The sequence below is a fragment of the Emydura macquarii genome, unplaced genomic scaffold (assembly GCF_026122565.2).
Source record: "Emydura macquarii macquarii isolate MOO-44397 ecotype Brisbane River unplaced genomic scaffold, CSIRO-AGI_Emac_v2 contig_2897, whole genome shotgun sequence".
Classification (NCBI taxonomy): Eukaryota; Metazoa; Chordata; order Testudines; family Chelidae; genus Emydura; species Emydura macquarii.
In genome coordinates this window covers 36,917,513-36,938,038 of record NW_027133034.1, presented here as the reverse complement: position 1 = coordinate 36,938,038, position 20,526 = coordinate 36,917,513, and the positions used below count along the sequence as shown (strand labels likewise).

At 39.7% G+C, this 20,526-nt stretch overlaps 1 protein-coding gene across 4 annotated transcripts in view; it reads right to left on the bottom strand.

The window, feature by feature from the left end:
* MCTP1 (multiple C2 and transmembrane domain containing 1) overlaps window positions 1-20,526 on the bottom strand; it is a 413,595-nt gene that overhangs the window by 280,100 nt on the left and 112,969 nt on the right. The window contains exon 1 of one of the 4 annotated variants that reach the window (XM_067568439.1): window positions 14,255-14,368. The exons of the other annotated variants lie outside the window; for them this stretch is intronic. Within the exon in view, the coding sequence (XP_067424540.1) occupies window positions 14,255-14,311 (57 nt within the window). The 5' untranslated portion in view covers window positions 14,312-14,368. Of the gene's footprint in view, window positions 1-14,254; window positions 14,369-20,526 lie in introns of those variants that run through there. 4 annotated transcript variants of the gene reach the window in all.

Sequence of the window (20,526 nt, the reverse complement as noted above, 5' to 3'; positions counted from 1 at the left end):
CTATCAATTAGCAGCTCACGTAGTGGTTCCCAACCTTTTTGGCTTGAGGGCCACAAATACAATTTTCATAACCCTGAAGGGCCACCAGTCTCTGCAGACAGCGGGAAGGAGTTCAGCAGGGAGGATCTCCCGTCCTCCTGGCTGCAGCAGGTAACCCTGCGCTCCACTTGGGTCCATAGGCAGTGGCTCACTTCTGCAGCCAGCGGGAAGGGAGTGGTGGGCCAGTCTGAAAGCCCCCATGGGCCACGGGGTTGGGAACCACCAAGCTAAAGCATCCTCCAAGATGGGCCTGGGACAATGCCCCAGGATCATATACCCATCTTAATGATCTTAAGACTTGTAAAATAAGATAGTTAAAAGACAAGTAGCTCACTGAAAATGAAGTTCACCTTAGCAGTGTTAATTTTCCCCCAAAGTTCAAAGAATTGCTTCTGCTAGTTGTACACGGGGGGTTCCAAATTAATTTGGACACGCTTTTCAGAGTTTCTTGGTACTTTTATCCCCAACTATTTAATTGCCTCTGACCACCTATGAAAGCTCCACTGAGAGAAAGCTCTGCTAAAAGGCAGCTGTGAAATCACTAGCAGATGCGACTTCTCTAAATTAAAGCTGTAGTCAAAGTGAGAAAAATTTTGGATTAATGCTAAGAGGATAGAGATTGTGGTTTTTTAGCAACAAAAGATCATTATCTGCCTATAGCATGAAATGATATGCCAATGGGCCATTCTTAATACTTCGAGTATTTTTGGGTGAGAATGTATGGCAATCGCTGCGGGCACTACAGCCAGATTGAACACAAGAGGGGAGAGTGGGCAACAACATCTGGGTGCCTCTGCAGTGGTTAAATGAGTCTGAAATGATGCCATTGGTTAAGATACAAGAGATAGGGCCCTTATATAGCAGTTAACCCAGTCACTAAAACAGGCCCCAAACCAAATCTCTGGACTGGATACATCATGTATTCACAGTTCAGTATCTTTTCCACATCCAAGCCTAAAAGCCACTATTATATCTACAAACAGCCGTAAGTTATCCAAATCATGAAGCCTATTATTAGTCCCACATGATCTAGATGTATATTGGGCACAACTTCCTCCAGCCTAGCTACCAAAATTTTGATCAATATTTTCACACCACTCTTAGAAAGATCAATCTATAGTTCAAGCATGGTGTGAAATCCTGATCCAGTTTGTGAACAACTGAAAATCAAGACTTACTCTGAGGGCGGGTAGATGGAATTTGAACAGGCATTTGGATTTTTTTCTTTTAAATTAAAACAAAAACAAGAATGCCATCTGGGGCAGAAGCCTTCCTCAATTTCATGGACTTTGGGGCACTGGCAGCTCTGATGATGCTAACAGGAGTCCAAATGTTTTTGCTGGGCCTCAGAGTTGGGGCATTCGTATTTTAGCAAAGAAAATTTCCAGGGTTGTGTGTGAAGGGTCAGAATCAAAATTGCATGGACCTTTATAAAAATTAAACAGTTTATTCATATTCTTGGGTGTTGTGCATAATTTATTATGCTCATTTCAGATTGCTGAAACAGTTCCCTTAGCTGCCATTTGCTTAAGACAGCACATAAAAAACAGCCTACCTGCCTTCTCCCTCAACTCCCAGAAGAACTGCTTTAACTGAAAAAGCACAAACTCTGCTTGGGCCATACACAGCTTATTGAGCTCATACCTTTTTCTGGCCAGTCTGCATAAAAGTTCTGCGGAAGGAATTTTAGTATATTCCCAGTCCATTTCCTTGACTTTCCTCTTCAAGTAGTACCATGTTTTCCCTTTGTGCCTTTATTTTAGCCAGAACAAAACCAACCACTCTTTTTTTTTTTTTTTAAAAAGAAGAAATCAAAGCTTGCTATAGCGAAGTGAGGGCTCATTGGTATACAGGAAGAAATAGGTTTCCTTCTTTATGAACAACTTGAAATGGTGGTCTAAGATTACTAAGGTATTCAACATACATTTATTTTGTTTCTTGCCCAGTGTATAAAGGGTAAACTACAGAGTAAATGGGCACATGCCAGAGATGATCATTGTACCATTGAGAAATTGAACACCATTAGATCACCTGTCCTGAGATTAGACAGAAGTCAGTAAGTGAATATGTATTATGGACAGGGGAGAAAAGTGTGTGATCTGTCTGTTGGAGTAAATATTTTAGCACCTTTTTTGGCTCCTCAATCCCCAATAATTCCTTGTCATTGTCAGAAAATAGCAGGTTTGGGATAGATCTTTCCAACATTCTGTGCAGTAAACACTGATGCAAAGAAATCTTATAGCACCTCAGATTAGAAGCCAGTAATTCTCTCTCACATTTCCCATTTCTGATAAACGTAAATAATTTGTTTTTGGACTTTTAGATACTTACTCTTCAAATTTCATCTTAGCCCTCCTAATTTATCTTAGGTATTGCTTGGTCTAGTTTATGCTTTCTTTATTTTCATTTTCTTAAAGTCAAAGTTACTCATGTGCATGTTTGCAGGATGTGGCTCTAAAAATTATCTATGTGCTAGGGGAAGTCAAGATCATGTTGATCTGATGAAGATTAGCCAGACTAATGAAGTCAGTTACATAAAAAACTTTTAGTGGGTGTGAGGTGAAAGTCATATCACTATTCTCTGGCCTACTGGAAGAGAGAGATGGCAATGAACATGGTTTAGCGAGGTTGCAACATCATTCACTCAAAATATCTTGGTATACCTGGCAATAATATTGCATAGTGCAGGTACTCTGCATTTCCTTAATCATCTCCACATAACTCCCCTCCCTCAACTCCCTTAAGGAGCAGATCAAAAAAAAGAGGGAGGGTCAGATCCCTGTTGCTCCAGATATAGGCACCCTAACCCTCTACTTCTTCAGCTACTTTAAGAGAAGATTTCTTTCAAATCCTTTTTTTTCCAGTAACCATATGCCTTCCATAATGAGTACCTGCACTGGACATCTGCCATGAGTTTTATATGCTAAATTGCAACATGAGAACTTAAGCCCACTGCCCCACCTCACTGGGTCCTGGACATGCTATAGGAAAGGCAGGGAAAGAGGAGGGGAACCCTCCTCGGCCAATCTGGCAGCAAGGGAAAAATTCCTTTCCAGCCCCCAAGGTAAAAAATTACTGGTGTAATGCCCTCAGCATGCCACGAGGAAACCCAATCCTTATTTAGATTTCATGGGTAGGTGGGTGTTTCCACCAGCCTGATCCATGTCAAAGAGGAATTTCTTCAGGGCTGCAGGAGTATAAATACCCCCTCTTCTGGTGAGCAGGAAGGGCTGTGTCCATCAATGTCCCATTTCATCCCTTCCCGACCTGGTTCAGCTGGTTCCATCCCTGTAAACTTCCCCCTCTGACTCCTCTGCCCCCACAGTAGTATAGAGGAAGCCCTTAAAAAGGGACACCACATCAAGCTCCTGGAACTGGAGAGCACACTTCCTGCCCTCTGATCATGCTAAAACGGAGGACTATAAAGAAAGCAAATGCAGTTACCAGAGATGGCAAAATTCAAATTGGCCATTTCAACAAGAGTTGAAAGCAATACTGACATGAAATGTAAACTGAAGCCTTCCCTTATCTCTTACGTCTCTTAAGGAGAAGTTTTTTTTTTCATATTTTTAGTCAACTAATCTCCAGATCTCAGGAATAATTTTAAAGAACTGACCTGATTTTTCAATATATTTTTTGTTTAAATCAGCTTTAAACCATGTGCCTACAATTCCATTATTACAGACAAAACAAGAAATAAATTCACTATCCAATCCAAGTTCCTTATAATAAATCAATGCACTTTCAATCTGGCAGTGTTCACAATTTTGCACTTTTCATTAAAAGTTAAAATGAAGATATTGGCTACAGTTTTACCATCTATTACCCTATCTCCAAATAATTTCTTGTGATGTGTAGTTAGCTTTGGTGGGTAACGAGAGCATGGAAGAAGGATGGAGAGACGTCTACCAAGTTTGTTTTTATTAATTTTAGTCACCAACTTTTATCACAATTATTTTTAAACTGTAAATTTGGCTGATCAGCAGGAAACATGGATCTGTAAACAAAGATAAAGTACAACTCAGACTGGGTTCCTGATCCTGCAAATGTTTACATATGTCAACATGATCAATTGTTTGAAGGTACTTTGACTGCAAGCCTTTGCTGGATTGGGTTATTGGTTATTTTAGTTTTCCTAAAATATTGGGATACGTAATTGCTGCTTTACAACATTAGCACAGGAAAGGAAGAAAATTTTACTCTCGACATCCTGCAACTTCCAAAAATCAATGAGAACCACATGAGTATCTGACAGCAGAATATACCCCATCTATCTTGAAATAGAATTTCTTAATTTTTTTCCTTCAGACTCTGCAAAATTCAATTGCTTATTATGAAAGAATTAAACCTAATTTCATTTTTCTAGACTGCAGACAGTTCTCAGTTTATTACACACACACACACACACACACACACACGGGTAGTTTTCCTTTTGCACAGGCACCTAATATACCAAAAACTTGACTTGAAAGATGAAGGAGCAATGGGAACATGAGCAAGCGCCAAATATCTACTGTATCTGGCTTTTCAAACCAAACACTTCTTGACACAGGCACGGATGCGTTGTGGCTAAGACTACAGCTCTGCTGAAGTGCAGAAAGTTTAATAAATTGATTTCTTCACTACTCTTAAAACAGCCCATTATAACTACTTAAAAGCTGTACCAGGCAGACCAACTAGTGTGCAGGAGATAGTTACAGAGGTCAACAGCTATCACATGAAGTAGTTTTATTAACCCAACAGATAACTAATCAGCATGTTTTTCAGTTTGGGTCACTTTTCTGCCACTGTTTTGATAGAAGCTTATCTTCAACGTTGAAAATTGTTGAGATTACTGGGAGTCAATGCATATGGTACTTTATAAAGAACAAAACAAAAGGAAGCTGAAATGAGAGAGCTGGGTGGTTTTTAAAAATGTTTTACCACATAGCACACAGTGAACTGATCTGACAGGACTTACAAGTATGCTTTAAAAAAATAGAACTCTCCATTAAAAGCAAATTCATTTAAAAGTGCTTGAAGAAATCTTTTAATAAAAATTTCAATTTGTTGAGCCTTTAAATATTCATTTATAAGAAGCCCACATACGAACCAAGAATATTGATTTGCCTCATCATATTGCTCAGTGTGTAAGTATTCCAGTCACATCAGTACAATCTGAATATGCTACTGTACATTTCTTGAGCACTTCCATGCTGCATGGAAACTTGTCATTGCCCTGCAGACAGCCACAGACTGATAGGCAAAGTGGAGAATCCCAGGTAGAGAGAAAAAATGGGTAGGTATATGGAGGCAAGCCTCTTTGAGGTCTATCAAAGACGCATAGGCTTGATTTGGAAAGTTTCTATTTTGAATTTAGAGTTACTGGTACACTTGGTGATAAACAGCAGATGAGTTAAACATTATGATTTAGCTCCAACTGAGGTATTAGTATTTGGCCCCAGTCTCTGCAAACTCTTGGTGACTCATTGGGTCTGTCAAGGAATTTGGGGCCAGATTTTTTTTTTTAAGGCATTCATGTATTTAAAGATGAAATAGGCACTTACTGGAATTTTCAAGAGTACCTAAGCAGGGAGGGATTTAGATGCCAGTAGATGCCTGCCTGTATCTATAGGAGCCTAAATATCTTTGAAAAAAATCTTTGACCCCACTCTAGCAAAGCACTCCCATGCGTGCTTAATTTTAAGCATGTAAGTAGTCCCCTTAAAGTCACTGAATCTACTCAAATTTAAGCACAGGCTTCATGCTTTTCTGTATCATGTTCTTTAAGAAGCAGGAGAGTGAACGAATCTGTCCTTGAAAATATATTTCAATTCCAATTCCATCAATATTTGTGGCAAATTATTTCTAGGAGCTATCTGGCTGATAGTGTGTGCACATGCAGATGAACATAAAATTCTGGTCTTTCCTTTTCGTTTTTGTTTGTAGGAGGCATCAAGTGTCAGGAGAACTTTTTAAAGTAACGTCTGCCTTAGGTTTCTCTTCTATTTCATCTTCCTCTAAAGAGGCAGATATTCATGGCTTCCTTGAGGGATGAAAACTACAAAAGGGCTCTCTGTTGATTATAGGAACAAGAATCCCATTAGGGAAGGTTTTGGTGATTGATTTGTCAGAGTTCACCAAAGTGCCTGCCAGAAGATTTAAGGGGCCATTAGCTACTTAGCTGGAATCAGCTCCCAGAAAGATAAGTAAATTATTCCTTCTCCATGGGCAGAGACAGAAAACTCAGGATGGTCCAAGATATTTGGAGAAATTCTACAGATTTCAGGGTATTCACCCAGACAAACTCTCTACCCTATGCCCAGAGTTACTCCATTTTTCAGTGTCATGGCTTTCATAGCAGCTTCTCCACACATGGGTTAAGCCACTTCAAAGGGGAACTGTTAATGCAGAATGGGAATATCAGCGACTAAGTCATTATTAAATCTCATGGGTATTTCCCGGCTAGTCTGCCAGAGGTTGCTGAATCTAGATCTCCCCAGCTGCATTCTCCATCTACCCAGACATGTCCACTTAATAGGGGAAAACTGAGCAAACATTGATCACAAGAGGTACTTTAGTAGGGTCAAAGAGAAGAAAGGATGATGCCAATTAGACTCCAAACTCCTCCCTCAAATTTTGGGCAACTATTGGTTTTCTGATTATTTTTTAAGGGATAAAACTAATTTAGAAAGAGTGGCCCCACCCTTTATTAGCAAATCAACATCCTACAAAATATTCCTGAAGCAATTTTTTTTTAAATCTGATTATTTAGCTTGTTGTAAGAATAGTTATAGTAGGCTTATTCATCCCACATGAAAGTTGTGCAGAGTATGATCCTTTCTGTTCACCTAAATATCCATTGGCTACTTACAGATTAAAAAAAGTGTAAAGTACAGAAGTTTGTATGTTATCATAGGAAATAGAGTAAATATTCAATGCAGTACCAAACCATGATAAACCTATTAGAAGCTAACAGTTTAAAATATATTACAGATTCAAAATCTAAACAACGATGTTTCGTTTTCAGTTTTTCTTGACCCCTGTTCATTTCTCTCTCATCTTTAGTTCACAGTGGCATGCAGAGGACAGACACTGAATTCCCAGCTAGCATTAGTACAAAACAGCAGTGAAGTAGTGTCCTGCAGGCCTGAATCCTAGGATATATACCCTATAAACCCAAGCAGTGCCTCCGATGCCTATAATGCTATTTTTAGCAGTGTAGTAGCCCAGTGCCAGAGCCTTTCACCCATCACAGTAAAAGACTCTGGCAGCAAAAGTCTGGCAGCAGGGAGCTGGCAGAGTCTTTTCCTGCTTACACCCTCACCCCACTCCACTGGAGCCTTTCACAGCTGTCTGTAGCTACACACCACAGTGAGCATGGACACAGCCTACCTTTCACTGCAGTGCATAGCTAGACTCCCTACTCTGACACAAGCATAGGCAAGGGTAGACAAGATAGAGGTCGTACAGCTGTTTTTGTTCTCAGCTTCAAAAGAAACAGAAAAAACTTTATAATAAAGCTGGCATATGGTTAAACTTATTCTCTTGTCAGTCAGCTATTTCTGGCTGGACCAGGAAGAACACTATTGCAACTAGTGATTCAAAACTAGTTTATTTTTTGTTTAATTTTTTCTATGTAAGAACATAGTGTGCTTAAGACATGCATAAATGCTGAACAAGCTAGAGAAAGCCTTTATAATAGTGCCCATGCATACTGTTAAATTAATTCCCCGCCCCATATTGCCAGTGTTCACCAGTGCCCAAGGCCACTCTTTCTGCAGGCAGACCCATTTTTTCAGTGGCACAGCAAGACATTCCATGTTTATATAGCCATGTAATTGCTTCTTTGATAGATGTACAGTATGGCTGGTCTACACTCAAGACTTGTCAACCAAAGTCCCCTTTCTGCATCAAAACAGTGTTTATTCACACACTGCAATCCCCTCCTACACTGACTCAACTCCCTTGATTTTGACACAAAATAAAAACCCCTTGATAAAAGGCACAAAGCTTTTTGCTAAAAATTTTTTTTTTTTTTTTTTTTTTTTTTTTAAAGAAACAAAGCGTCAGTATAGACACCACACTTCATTGTGTCATGGTAAATGGCCTCCAACCACTCTGGCCATCAGTTTTAATTCCGCTGCACTGTCACCATCCACCCCTCCCCCTTTAGAGTCCCAGGAATTTTTGAAATTCCACTTCATCCTTAGTTGGCATGGAGAGCTCACAAGCAACAAAGCGTCAGTATAGACACCACACTTCATTCTGTCATGGTAAATGGCCTCCAGGAAGTGTCCCACAATGCCCATCTTGACCACTCTGGCCATCAGTTTTAATTCCGCTGCACTGTCACCATCCACCCCTCCCCCTTTAGAGTCCCAGGAATTTTTGAAATTCCACTTCATCCTTAGTTGGCAGGGAGAGCTCACATCTCATCTTCCCAGCTGACTGGGGGGGGCTCCACACACCTAATAATCTCCCACTTGGAGCACACTGGAGCTTCTGGATCTGATTGGCATTTGGAGAGAAGAGGTGGTGAAACCTCAGTTCTGTGCCAGCCGAAGGAACTAGGATACCTACAGTCAAATTTCTCTTTAATGGCGGAGGACTATGAACGGGACATGCTGCAATGCCGTGCGAAAAAATCAAGGATCTGCAACAGGGGTACCAAAAGGCTAGGGAATCAAACAGTTGTTCTGGTGCAGAGCCAAAGACTTTCCACTTCTATAAGAAGCTGGAAGCTATCCTTAACAGCGACCCCACCTCCCTGTGGATACCTCCATGGACCCAGAGGCAGAGAACACTGCACTCAACCCCAACAAAAAAGTCCTGGACGAGGAGATCGAGTTGGAGGACGAGGAGGAGGAGCAGGGGACCGGGTCATTTACTGACATGTGGAGCTAGGACCTCTTTTCAACTCCAGAGCATTCAAGCCAGTCCCAGCCCTACAGCCCTGGCATGCAGGAGAGGGGAGCTCTGGTAAGTGATTTTTTGAGCTGATGCTGCTCAGTTACATGAGGTACAGCTGTCCTTTGCTTGCTTGCATGATAAAGCTGGTTGAAGGGATAGAAATGCCAAGAGTAGTTGCGTTTGCATGTGCTTCCCATTCCCCTGTTTAGCTAGGCAGTGGGGCGGAAAATTGTGTTAATGCACATTGACATTTCATGGGAATCCTCTAGAGAGATATCTAGGAAACTTTCCTGGAGGTACTCCCCAATCCTCTGCCGGAGATTCCTCAGCAGAGCTGCTTTCTTTCCCCATTGTAGGAAACTTTCCCGCACCAATCGGCAATCACTTGTGCAGGGACTAAAGCAGCACACAGATGATCAGCATAGGAACCTGGTTTGAAGCTGCTTGCATGAAGGAGATGCACCCTAGCATCCCTGCTTACTCTCAGGAGTGAGATATTTACTTCTATGGGCCCCAACTGTTGTGGCACAACTTAAAATTTTGTCCTTGTCTACCTGCATCGATACCCCAACCAACCACCCAGAACCTTTTTCCCAGCTTGAGGACATCCCCCGGGCACAACTCACCATGTTGATAGCCGAGCCGTGCACTTGCCAGGTGACAGCAAGAAAGCGGTGTATTTTACAGTAACACATCAATGCTGTTATTGCACTCACAACCATGCTTCTGTTCATTGTTTGTTTATTGTGCTTCTACAGATGTTTCCTTGAGTGGAACCCCTCCTCTGATCATGCCTGTTAAGCACCTTTGGCTGATAAGAAAATGACCATGGAGAAGCAAAGAGAACACGTTCCAAGAACAGCTCCAATCCTCTGAGGCGGGGTGGAATTAGCATGGAGACACACAGTGTCTGAAAATCAGAAAATTGATAGCAGGAGAGGAGGAAAAAACAGGAGTGAGTGATAGGTCACAAGTACCTGATAAAAGCCATAGAGAAGCAAACACAGCTGCTAAAGTCACTCAAACACTGCAGACTGAATTCATACATGCTCACGTTCCCACTCGTCCCCACAGCAGCCAACAAAGAACTGCTTTCCATACCCTCCTCAAACTCCACCCAAACATTTCTACCAAACTCTCAACCCTTCTTGGTACTCCGTTCACTCAACCCCTTTAGACGGCTGTGAGAATGACACCTGGATTTAACACCCATCTGTCATAGCTCACACTGTCCCTCATTGCTTTCTCCCCTCCAGTTCAGCTTTTTGTGTGTGTTGTGAATAACTGTTCTTTAAGACATGCTCTGTGAAGAATAAGAAATCTTTGTCTCTTGCACACGGTGGTTCTACCTCACATTGATACACAGTGCAAGCTGGATAGCAGTCATACCATGGTACTGTGCTGTTTACAAAGATAACTCATTGGTGGTGCTCACTGTCAAAACAGTTCCTCAAGGTCTCCCTGATTCAAATGGGCCTGTTATGCCCCTCTAATAGACCTGACATCTGGTTGTTCATATTCAGCCACAAGGTGATCCACCTCTGCACTCCACCCAGCAGGAAACTTTTCACCCTTAGCTTCACAAATATTATCGAACACACAGCAGGCAGCTATAACCATGGGAATAATTTTCCTCACTTAGGTCTAACCTGCCATAAAGGCATCGCCAGCAAGCTTTTAATCTGCTAAACACACATTCAACGGTCATTCAGAACCTGCTTAACTGTTCTTAAAATGCTCCTTTCTGATATGGAAGTTGTCCATCTAAGGCTTCATGAGCCGTGGCAGTAAGGAGTAGACTGGGTCTCCCAGGATCACTATAGGCAGTTCAACATCCTCCGTTGGAATCTTTTGGTCTGGAAAGCAAGTCCTTGCTTGCAGCTTTCTATACAGGCCAGTGTTCCTTAAGATGTGTGGATCATGCACCTTCCTGGACCAACCCTTATTGATGTCAGTGAAACGACCATGGTGATCCACAAGCACCTGAAGTACCATAGAGAAGTACCCCTTTCTATTGATATACTCTGTTGCAAGATGGTGCAGGGCCAAAACTGGGATATGCGTGCCACCTAATCGCCCCGTCACAGATAGGGAATCCCATCGATGTGAAGCCATCCACTATTTCACTCACAGTGCTTCATAGCAAAATGAGATTAATGGCCTCGCACACTTGTGATAACATAGCTCCAACAGTGGATTTCCCCAATCCAAACTGATTAGCGACCTAGTGGTTGCTATCTGGAATTGCCAGCTTCCATTCAGCTATTGCCATGCACTTCTCTACCGAGAAGGTAGCACTCATTCTGGTGTCCTTGCACCACAATCCAGGGGCAAGCTCAGAGTTCTATGAAAATGGCTTTGCGCATTCGAAATCTCTGCAGTCACCTCTGGTCATCCCAAACCTGCATAATGATGTGATCCCACCACTCAGTGCTTGTTTCACATGCCCAAAAACAGCAATGCATGATGTGCAGATGCTCCTTGAATGCAAACCATAACCCGGTGTTTGTTTGCATGGCACACAGCAGGTCAGGCGCCTCAGATTCCAGTTCCAATTGGGAGCTCATGATATACTACATAACCAGTCATGATGTGTTTAACACTGACAACAACAGTGGAGAGCAGTGCAGGATCCATCTTTTTAGTTAGAGATAGCAAGTGCTCAGGGAACTCTGGCTGTTGAAAAATGCTGCAAAACGCAGTCAGAAACTCATGGAATGATGGGATAAAAATCACTGCATCATGGCATGTTGAGCCCACACACGTACTGCAATCCTTTCCACATTTCCATAACTCCTAATGGCACAAGGTGGCAAGCTGCATTGTAGGATAGCTGTCCACAGTGGGATAACTGCCCACAGTACACTACTCTCAACAATCGGCGACACGAGTGCTGTGTGGATAGGAAGGAGGATTGTAATTACAGCGCTTTTTGATCAACCCTGTTGCGTTGACAAATCTTTCTAGTGTGGACAAGACCTATGTCACATGTCTTCAGGCAAAAAAGTAGTAGATGAACAGCCAACAGCTTTCATTTTTAGCTAAACCAACAGAATGGTCACTGTTTCAACACTGATTTTGTCAATAAAATAAGTTCTGTGGGAATTTGTTTCTAACACACACTTGGGGGGGGGGGGGCGGGAGGAATCAGGATTTACTTGAGCCATAGTACTGCCAATAAGTTCAAAGAATACAAAAGAGAAAATGCATCTGAACATAAATCATTAGTGTTCACATTTCACTTTTCTCAGAAAAAAGGACTCGTATGATTTTAATATACATCATGCACCATGAATGCCTGATTGCAGACTTTGATACACAGTATCATATATAGCTCATAAATCCAAGTGATGGGTGTCTTCAAAACAAAAAGACAAGGTGAAATTCACCACCATAGAATCAAATATTTTTTCAGTGGAATAGTTAAGTGATGGAGATTCTCTGGGGGTCACATGAGACCAAATTCATTATTGGTGTAATTACAATCAAGTCAGAGTTACGCAGGAATAAATATGGTGCTTGAATTCTTCCACAGAAACCAAAAAATCTCCAACCTCACTTGAATTCAGAAAAATCCCCAGAGTATCACATCATCACTAGTGGAAAAACCTATTTCTTGAAGCAGAATGAATAAAAAAAAGACTCATGAAATAAGTTAGATGACCCTTTCACAGGTATAAAAGTATTCAGTTCTCAGTATAATGGAAGAGCATGCGATTCCCTGCCATTTTGGGGTTAAGATTATTGGGAAGTTATCGGTGTGTCTGAAGAGGCAGGCAGGGGCAGATGGACTGCAAGAAGTAGTTAACAGATTTTATAGATTTTTGAACCAAGAGCTGCAGCACTCTTATATAAAAGCCAAATATCTAAGGGCTTTGAAGTTGAGGAAAATACATATGTAAATTAAAAAACAAAAACCATTCCCCCCCCCCCGAAGTGAAGCTTAAAATCCCAGAATCACCTTTATTTGCCAGTTAAATACAAAAATCATATGTGCATTTCCCCAGCACTGTTCAGTAATCTGAAAAGAACAATCTCAGTCATATTTAATGCTAATCAATTTCTGTGGTAACTAGAACTCTAAACAAATTAGAACAAACTTAAAACACAAAAGGCCTCTGATTTGCCTGAAGAGTGCAGGATTACATTACAAGTTGTATCACAAGCACTGCACACAAAAGCATAACTCGATCAATATCTACAGCTAGGTGTCATTTTTATGCCTGTGAAAAGTCCAAAAACAAGGAACTTTCTCCATTTCAAAAGGTGACAAATAATATAATGGTTTGAGTAAATATAGCACGTCGTTTTCTCACATTAACCTTCAATAGCCATGGTTAAGAAAAAACATCCATAGTTTGCATGGCTGAATCCCCATATTACAAAATAAAATTAAGACATCTAATTTTAAATTGATAGAGGTTACCCATAATTATTTACTATTTTTAAATTTAGAATCTAATGACATATCAGAGAATAATATTTTAGCACTCCTTTAAAACAGAGGGTATAAAGATATTTAAAATCTCCTTTTAAGTCAAGTACTCTACTACAGTACAATCAAATCAACGCATGAAATATGCCAGTGTTTACAGCTACTGAAAAAAAACTAAGTAAGGGTGGATGTTCAAAGCTACAGTTTAGTTATAAAGTCCATATAATACTCAGCAGTATGCAAGTGTATTCAACAGCAATTCAAGAAGTAGGCTGCTGATTTTAACTATATTTTAAAAAACAAATAACTCAATTGATAAGTAGATAAGCAAAAGTTCCTATTAATATGAAGATCTTAAGATCTGGAGAATACAAAGGTTGAAATTTCACCACTTATTTTCTGACAAGCTCTTTAACTTTATGACAGAAAATATACTGCAGGATGACAAAAAAAATCTCAGTTCATAGTTCCTAACCTATAAACACATTATGCTGGAAAAGGAGGAATAATACATGAAAGTGGTGTGTTTGTTACTTTAGGTAACTAGTGCTATTCCTTCCCCCACCACCCATCATCTTGTGGTTTTAGCATTCTAAACTTAATACATTCATTTTTCTGACTCTACAACATGTGCATATTTAAGGAATGTATAGCTGTCACAAAAAAAAAAAATCTATATAACCATTTTCCAGAAAAAAAGCATCTTTCAAAGTACTTGGTTTTCAAAATAATGGATGAGAGTACCTTTGCTATTTGTGTGAGAAAATACAGTGAAAAGAACACAGAATCACTTGAGGTACAGTATTATACAGGATTTAAAACAAGATATCTAGTGCAAGTCACTAGAGCATTTTACACTTCACAAAGATAATCCAAAAACATTCTTACCTGATTATGCCCAAATGGCAAAGTTGCTCCAGTTTTCAGCTTGTAGCTATCTAGCATAGTGGAACAGGAGTGAACAGAACATCTTTTGTTTCACAAAGATACTTGCACATCCACAGCTAACCCTTCTGAGCTGACAACAGCTAAGCAACACTGTTCACCTCCAGCCAGCAGCAACAACCTTTTTGTAAATGCCACTTACTTTAATTCTGAGTAGCTGCAGTTCAGAATAGCAAGCAAGGGGAAACCGTGATCTGTGAATACTGATCTTTATAGATTCAAAGGGTATGACTCAACTATCTCCCCATCTCAAAAGACATTAAGAACTGCCTTTTCCTCCAACTCTAAATGCTAAATACAGAGTGTACAGAAAATGAGTATATAATATATAAACTCTCACTCCCTAAACAAACGTGATCCAAATACTAAGAATTTTACTACATTCATTTTACTATTTAGCATGTTCTCCACAGAGAGAGAATGTGAGAGCGCACATATACCACAGAAATAATGACATAGCAAAAGAATCCATAAAAAAAATATGTACTTTAACCTTAACACGTGGTTACAAGCTTGCCAGTGTGAACAGTTCCACTCCAGTATAAAAAGGCAGAAAGTCAAAGCAGCTAAAACTGTCAATGAAAACTAAAACAAGTACTTTAAAAATCCCAGACTGTAAAAATATTTTTCCTTAATATATCCTGATATAATGTAAATGGATATAATATAATGTATTAATCCATTATATTAATCCTGCCATTATCTCATGACAGTAAAAAAGTTGTTTCCTCTCAGTCAGAACTATTTATTTTTTCAACTGTCAACATTTTTACACTTGATATATAAAGTGATCTTGTAGTCATGTTGGTTCCTGGATACGAGAGGGATAAGGTGGTGAAGTCCAGTAAAAGAGCATCTGACCCACCTTGCCCTTCTAATTTTGTACATTAATTTTTTGAACCCTGAAACTAGTTTAAGATTGAAACATGAATGTTCACAAGGGGGGGGGGGGGGAACAAGGGCACAGGCCCTCTCATAATCAGTGGGGACACAGAACTCCACTGCCCCAGGGCCATGGCAGGAGCGGATAGCTCGTCTGCCCCGGAGCCATGTCCCTCCAAAAACAGTGAAATGTTTACTGCTGTGCATGCCCCCCCCACTTGCAAACAAATTCAGCCACCATCTAGAAGATTTAATTAATGTGGTTAATCCATCTACCAAGGGAAAAAAAGATGGATTTCATGCTGAATATGGTACAAATGGGGGCATTGAAGGTGGAAAAGAGGGGTTTGGGGGAAAATCCTGAAGGGAAAGAAAGCAAGCAAGCAAGCAAACAAACAAACATGGATTTTTGGTTGAATATGATGCCATATTCATGTTTAGTCACATTAACATTGCTGGATATGCATCATTAGTCTCATGCACCTAGAGCCTGTCCAATTTTCTATACTCTTGGTAGGATATGTCACTGACTTATTTAATCTTCACTCTGAAAAAAATAGACTGTTTCAGTTTACTTTGGGATAGGGAGAGGTTTTTTTGGGGGGGGGGAGGGGTTTATTTTTGTTTTTAAACAGGGCATTTATGATTTACCATTTGGCTTACATTTATCTTTTAAACAAAACGCAAACTGTGTTTGTATCTTACTCAGTGTACTGCCTGGAGAGAACAGAGTATCAAATGTTTCAGACTCCTAAAAATGGTTATCCTTATTTTGCAGCACATAAAAAAACCACTGTGTGAAACTTACAGAAGAGTATGACTATTCTTGCATGCAGAGGAAGTGAAGGAAAAGGAAATGTCTTAAATATCAATTATTTCCATTATGTGTATTGCCCCCTCACTGATAAAGGACATGATTCTCTACTTACTTATGGTAAGCTTGTCTAAATGGGGAGTGACACCAGTGAAGCTGATGAATCTGAATTGATGTAAAAAGTGCAAGGACAATCAGGCTCAATGAGTGCCAAGTAAAACTGAAGTTTTAATTTTATTAATTGCTACAAAATTGTAATTCTTTTAAATGCAAATTCCATCAAGCATTAAACATTTTTTAATTATGTCAATATAAAACAAACAAAGGCCTACGTTTTCTTGTTCTCAGTGGTTCTGCTGAGTAAAACATTAGTCTTTGTACAACGTATGGGTTATCTACTATTTGCCTTACTCAAGTGAACAGTCCCCCTGAAATCAATGGGGTCTATATGGCTGAGGTAGCTGAACAGTATATAGCTCCACATCTAGTACTAAGCAGATATCAAGATGTTCAGTCACCATTCCGGAATATTCTGTAGGAATATATGCTCACTTTAACTCTTTAGTACGTTTCTATTTCCTGCTTTTTAAAAAATACGCCCATATTACAGTTTGTATTTATATATCACCCATAATAGTAAACAATTGTTTCAAGTTTGTTATGATATATTAAGGAGTTGACTCTCACAAATCTCCTCTAGGAGGTATTATCCCTATTTTAGAAGTAAGAAAACTGAATAAATCATTAAATTTGTGTCTATCCCAAACTCAAACAAGAAATCAGTTACAGAACTTTGAGCACAGATCTTTTGGATCCCATGTCCTTGTCTCAACTGTAAGGCTAACTTTCATATAGTTTTATGTACTGGATGTTGGGTAACATGAGAGGATGCTATGCTTGTAAAACGAAATGGGCTCTTTATTAAGGAAACTTTTTACAGAGATGATGCAACTGCAGTTAATCTTCTAGTCATGCGCACACTCTCGTGCTACCTCCAAACCCTTCCCTCCTGCAACTTGCACTCCTCCCTCCAAATTCCATGCAGATTCCTACCCCTCTTGAATGTTTCATAATGCACCTTGTCTAATTATATCACTTTAAATGATACGACACAAACATCTGTACAATAATGCAAAGGGATCAGAGCTATATTTAAAACCCTCTAAACATTTTATCTCCAGAAATGAAAATTGGCCCCCAAAAAAGAAAAAAAAAAGTACTCACAGGACTGTAGGGCAAACCTTTGTAAATAATGTATATGTATTGGCTTATAACACAAGAATTTTAAGGCCCTGATCCTGCAACATGTTCCACATGGGCAGGGCTCTATAGACACACCATGGTCCATCCATAGTGAACAAGTTTCAGGATTGAGACCTGTGTATTCTTCTTCATGGCCAATTAGATCTCATATGAAGAAACCAACCCAGGCAAGGGTGAGGTGGGAGATAGGAAAAGATGCATAATATTGTAGCTACTTTTCATTTGCACCAAAGTCTGATTATGCAATATCCTTAAAGGAGTATGTAGAGCCTGTTAATTCTAATTTAAAATAGAAATATCCTCTTCGGCCTCAAGAAACCAAATTAATTACATGGGAAATCCTTAGGGCCTGATTCTAATCTCTGACACTAGTGGTATACCACTAACAACCTCAATGGAAGTACTCCTGATTTTCATTAAGGCGAGACTAGTACTGGACCTATGATGAGTTTCCTTCTGAAAGATGCACCTCTCAGTTTTAGATTTAGTCCCTAGTTCCTTGCTTTTTTACTCGTTTGGCATAATTCTTGAGTGATCTCATAGAAGATATTTGGATCTGACACTCCAATGGCCATATGTAAAATATTAGCTGTTCCATAATATGGTACACAGAAAAATGTATAAAATGCATTTCTGATGCTGGTCAAAAATAAAAAATACCATTCTGGCTCCCTCAGCACATCCTTTGTCCCAGTCTCAATGGTAAAAGAAATGCCTCACTAAAATTAAGCATCTAATAAGCCACATTTAAAAATGAGTTAATTTTTAAGTTGCAACTTCTCTTCAAATCACAAGCAGCACAAACAACTGAACTACTATAAACTTTTCATTTCGGATTGAGATTTCCTGATCTCTAAAGTTCATCTCCCTGAAAAAGTCATTCATAGTCAAGGGACAAAGATACTGTAACTGTAAATACTGTAGAGAGTAAAAAAAACATCCAAACTTTCCTTCTGTTTCTCCACTACAGCTAGCACAATGAGAGTGCTAGAATAGCCATATGCCTAAGGCAGAAGAATATTTGGTATCAAAACCTAAAGGATCCAACTTCAGCAATCATGAAGTTTTCCCACCACTCAAATCACTCCATCTTTTTCTTATTTAGTTGGTCTTATCACTCCAGAAAGAATGGAAGAACAATAAAATATCCCTCTAACACTAACTTCACTTCACGGTGGATTTTAAACTTGGTGTTGCTGTTATAACTGAGGCACACTTTCCAAATTTGCATAAGAGCAAAAATTCTAAAACTATCCCCGTATCTGAGACTGCTTTAGGGCACAAGTCAGTCATCTTGGGCAGATAAAAGTGAGTTTCACTTCCACCAACCATGCTACATTGTTACAAGATACCAGGCTAAATATATTGGAATATTTTCCAAGGTGGCAATAAGTTCCTACCAAGTGTTCCTAAGAATATTAAAAATAAATAAGCATACCAAACAAGGGAAAGATGCTACATCACTGTTGATGTGGGCTACAAGAACTCCTCTTGCATGTTTAAAAAAAAGCATTTTTCTAAATCCTTCATCAATATTTCACTAACAGAAGCTGTATAACAATTCCTAACAATACAAACGGGGCCATACAATCTTACATTGAATCTCACATCTGCCAAAACAAGACTAGTAACTCCAATAGCCAAAGAAAATGAAATGCAACTTTCAAATCTCACCAGGGCCTCGCTATTTTCCACCTATGAAAACAAAACTGACCCCCAAGTCCCTCTCCTGTAGAGATGAGTCCCCTCTACCTCAAGGGCTTTTGAGATATATTGTCTGAAATAGCTGATTAAGATAGTCATAGACCAGTAAAAGATTTCTTAGTACCTACCTAAACAACTAATCAAACAGATGGAGCACTTGAGTCTTACACAAGTAGAACTAAAAAGAAGCACCTGAAGACACAATGAACATCCAACAAGAACTGGATTCTTCTGCGTAAGAATATAGAGACATTTGGTAAGAGGACAACTTTATTGCTGTCTCTTTGCAAACTGTTGCATTAGAGTAACATACGGAGTTGGGGTAGTAGAAGGTCCCTCAACTAAAAATATGAAAAACACTAGAAGTAGGAGGAAGTCATCTAAATCAAAATTTCAACAAGCCAAATCAATGTGTACATTTTAAGCTTAGACTCAGGTTCTCCTAGGCTCATTAAACGCTACAGTTTCCGTCCAACCAGGTGACCCAGTAACAACAGTTGTCCCTTGACTTGGTTATACTCAATTTCTCTATGTAGCATAGATAAGGTCTTACACAAGTTTCCTCATCAGACTAAAGCCTTGGACATGTCCCCAGAGGAACCCAATGGAAGTTCTATTTTATAAATTGGAATGATTTGTAACCATATCAGAAGACAGTTGGATCATAACCAGATCCCCTGACTTGGTCATACCGTAAACAAAGGTCTCTGCTTTCCAGGAAAAAAAAACTGAGAAGAAAGGGCATATGCACTGCACCTCTCCAGAAAGCAAAGTGGTACTTGGAGGCTCTTGTATGCCTGGATCAGCTGAAGTGGACTGAACTCTTCATGCAGAAAGTTGGGGGGAAATATTTCCATTAGGGAAGGCTCATTTGTCTACTAGCATATAAAAGCAAATTAGACTCATTCACTAGGAGCACTGAAAGTGGAATGGAATAGGACATCTGCCTTCCCTGGCAGGTCATTTTCCTCCCCTTGGACAGGAACGGCAGGAATGAATTCCACAGATGCAGGTGAGGACTGGGACTCAGGAGCGAAGGGTTCAGTTTCTGTGAATTCCTGTGTGTGACCTTGGGCATGCCACTTAATCCCTCTGTGCCTCAGGCCTCTATCTCTAAATGGAGAATAATATTACTCCCCTATCTCATAAGAGCATTGTGATGCATTCAGATACTTATATGGGTCCCATCACAGTAGTATCTACACAGAAAGCATTTACTTTTGGTCCTTCTATTTACATAAGATACAGCCAAAATGTTGCCCAACATGACTAGAATGTCCAGGTGCAAAGAGTTCCTCTTAAGTGTCAAAACATTTCTTACTATTCTTACCTTGAAGAATTTTACAAAGAATCTTTCTATATTTGAAAGAAAAATAAGTACTGGATGAAAAACATGACATACGGGGAAGAAAGCAATCAGAAGGTAAGATATTTGAGCAATGCCATTTATTACTGTTGCCTGCTACTCAAAACAATAGGAAAGGAAAACCCATTTCTTCCAGTTTTCACATAGTACTACCCAGAATTGTGCTGTGTGCACTTTGGACACAAC